This window comes from Gymnoscopelus microlampas, assembly GCF_963454915.1.
Source record: "Gymnoscopelus microlampas genome assembly, chromosome: 8".
Taxonomy (NCBI): Eukaryota; Metazoa; Chordata; class Actinopteri; order Myctophiformes; family Myctophidae; genus Gymnoscopelus; species Gymnoscopelus microlampas.
In genome coordinates this window covers 48,865,156-48,868,227 of record NC_139945.1, presented here as the reverse complement: position 1 = coordinate 48,868,227, position 3,072 = coordinate 48,865,156, and the positions used below count along the sequence as shown (strand labels likewise).

General features: G+C 47.1%; 1 protein-coding gene across 2 annotated transcripts in view; it reads left to right on the top strand.

Moving 5' to 3' along the window:
* tbx2b (T-box transcription factor 2b) overlaps positions 1-2,658 on the top strand; it is a 12,360-nt gene extending 9,702 nt beyond the window's left edge. For both annotated transcript variants that reach the window (XM_084063879.1, XM_084063878.1), the window contains exons 6-7: positions 1-355; positions 1,601-2,658. The exon at positions 1-355 is cut by the window's left edge and continues 238 nt beyond it. In XM_084063879.1, coding sequence (XP_083920005.1) covers positions 1-355; positions 1,601-2,059 — 814 coding nt within the window. In that variant the 3' untranslated portion in view covers positions 2,060-2,658. The remainder of the gene's footprint in view (positions 356-1,600) is intronic.
* Positions 2,659-3,072: the final 414 nt, after the last annotated feature.

Below are 3,072 nucleotides of genomic sequence, written 5' to 3'. Positions count from 1 at the left end.
AAAGGACTCGGAGAGCAGTAGCGGGGGCATAAGCGCCACCAAGGACGGCTACTCTCCTCTCATGGTGCAAACGGAGAGCCCCGCTCACTTCAGCCCCAGCCACTTACAAAGCCTCGCTCTGTCCGGCCTGCACAGTCAGCAGTTCTTTAACCCCCTCAACGCCGGATCGCCGCTGTTGTTTCACCCCGGGCAATTTGCCATGGCCCCCGGAGCCTTTTCCGCCATGGGCATGGGCCACCTTATGGCCTCGATCTCCGGAGCGAGCGGTTTGGAAAATGGCCTCTCCGCCCAGGGCGCGGGAGGCGTAGCGAGCGCCTTCCCTTTCCATCTGTCCCAGCACATGCTAGCCTCTCAGGTAAGAGAAAAAAACCTTTTTCAGACTACATGATTTATAGAGAGCCAGGCCAGCCCTCTGCAGCATCTGTTGTTGGATCAGTGGTTCTCAAAGTGGATTCTAGCGACTCTCTGGGTTCCTTGAGGGGGTTCTAAATTGACCCTTACAAGTCTATAACTCTGACAGTAAACAAATGGACCCAAATGGACCCTAACTGGTCCATTTGGGTCCATTTGTATACTGTCAGAGTTAAGGGGAGGCCTTGAAATGTAAAGGTTTGAGGACCACTGTGTTAGATGACATCGTATCAGAGCTGTGGTCATTGCTCAAGGGCATCTGAGATTTGAGATTGGGCTTCGAGGCTGATTTTGGCTCTGCCATGGCAGGCTAAAAATGGTAGCTCCAAACCTGCTAATATACACCTCATTGCCTAGGTTGTGGTGCAGGCAGAGAGAGAGAGAGCATTAGTTCTCAGGTGTATTTCATAAGCAGCTTTAATTTAAATCAACATGACCTGGTGAAAAAAATATTATGGGCTTATTGTTAACAGACCATGGGTGGAGTGTAGTTAAATGCTTTAGCACTAACAATATTGTCATTATTAACTAGGTTAAAGATCCAGGCTGTAGTGTATGTATTTAGGCTGTGTGTGTGTATAGGACTGTTAGGAAAGCATTTGACTGTTATCTTGAGATTTGTATATTATATAGCACCTATTAGCTGTAGGGTTAGCTGATAGAGATGGTTTCAAAATGTATCAAATATTTCATGATTGTTTTTTGTCGTTTTTACTATGAGTTGAGAGGTTATAGTTTTTTCATATATAGGGCTATTTCCCACATTAGGCTTTCTTTAAAACAACAAACAGTTTAGGCTGGGCTACAGGTGTCATAACAAACTTTTGGCCATTTTGTAATTTGATTATTAAACTTACACGAGTAAGTGTATAATTAATTAATATACTCCATCCCACGAGGGTGCCGCATATCAAGCGTTAATTGATGCTTCTTTTTCGCAAGCGACACGTTGTACTGCGGAGGGTAAATAACCTATATGCCTGTTGTCAAAGTGGGGTCTAGGGACTCTCAAGGTTCCTTGAGGGGGTTCAAAATTGACCCGTACAAGTCTGTAACTCTGACAGCATACAAACATACAAACCATTTGTATGCTGTCAGAGTTAAGGGGGGTCCTTGAAATGTTAAAGTTGGAGAACCACTTGACCTATATGCGTTACTAAACTGCAGTGTTTGCTCTCCATTCCTCCAGGGCATCCCCATGCCGACATTCGGCGGCCTGTTCCCGTACCCCTACACCTACATGGCGGCCGCCGCGGCGGCAGCGTCCGCTCTGCCCGCCACCAGCTCGGCCGGCTCCCTGTCCAGGAACCCCTTCCTGACCAACTCCCGGCCCAGGCTCCGGTTCAACCCCTACCAGCTGCCGGTGTCCATCCCGCAGGGCTCCAGTTTGCTCACCGCCGGTCTGACGGGCGGCCTCAACAACAACAACCCCGGGTCCGAATCCTCGAAATCGGGCAGCAGGGAGACGAGTCCAGCGCCCGAGCAGCAGCACCACAATCACAAGACCTCGAGTGTGAGGTCCGGTTCGCCCAAACAACAACCCACCATGAAAGACTCGATCAACGAGCTCCAGAACATCCAGAGACTGGTGAGCGGCCTGGAGAGAGAGCAGAGAGAGAGCTCTCCATTGAGGGATTCTCCGAAGTGATTCATGCCCCCCCCCCCCCCCCCCCCCCCCTCCCCGCCCCTCCCCGCCCGACCAACACACTGGGAATTTAGCTCGATTCCGTCACGACTTTGGCTTGAATATAAATGGACATTCATATACAATTGTCTTGTACAGCACATTGCAGCGACTGACCCGGACCTTTTTTCGCCCATGAACATTGCGAGGAACAAAACTGGCGTCGTTTTTGCTGGTCTACTGGGCCAATAATACCAGGGCCCCACCGGCCCTATAATTGACGCACTGACATGTGGAAACCAAAAGTGTGTTTGAGTTTGATCACTAACTTGAAGCATACTAATATGTAGTAGGCCTAGTTAGAGAGAACGACCTTTGTGTAGAACAGTGGTTCTCAACCTTTTCATGCCGTGACCCCCAAAAATAATCATATTTGAACTGGGGACCCCCCAGATAAATATTATGAAAATAGCAGATCTACAAGCTCACAACCCCTAATGTTGTGAGCTTGTAGATCGGCTATTGTCAAATGTTTTGCCTCTTTCTTATATTATTTGACAATTTGGCCATATGGTTGACCAGTTTGTATAGTATAGTTTATTATTTTGATGCAGTAATGGTAAAATATATATATATATATATATATATATATATATATATATATATATATATATATATATATATTGAAGGTCTTAAAGGTTCCCCACACACACACACACACACACACACACACACACACACACACACACACACACACACACACACACACACACACACACACACACACACACACACACACACACACACACACAATAAATCATGTGGGGTCCCGACCCACAGGTTGAGAACCACTGACGTAGAACATGTTGACCACAGACATGGACACATTCTGGGCCTATTTCTGACGTGTGTTATCACATCAGCCTATTTCATGGGAGCGCTATACGTTGTTAATTAAATGTGTGCTATGCGTTTGACTCCTGCAGGCAGCCTAGCGTGAAGGTGCAAGGTTTAAAAGCTACATCCAAATGAATAAT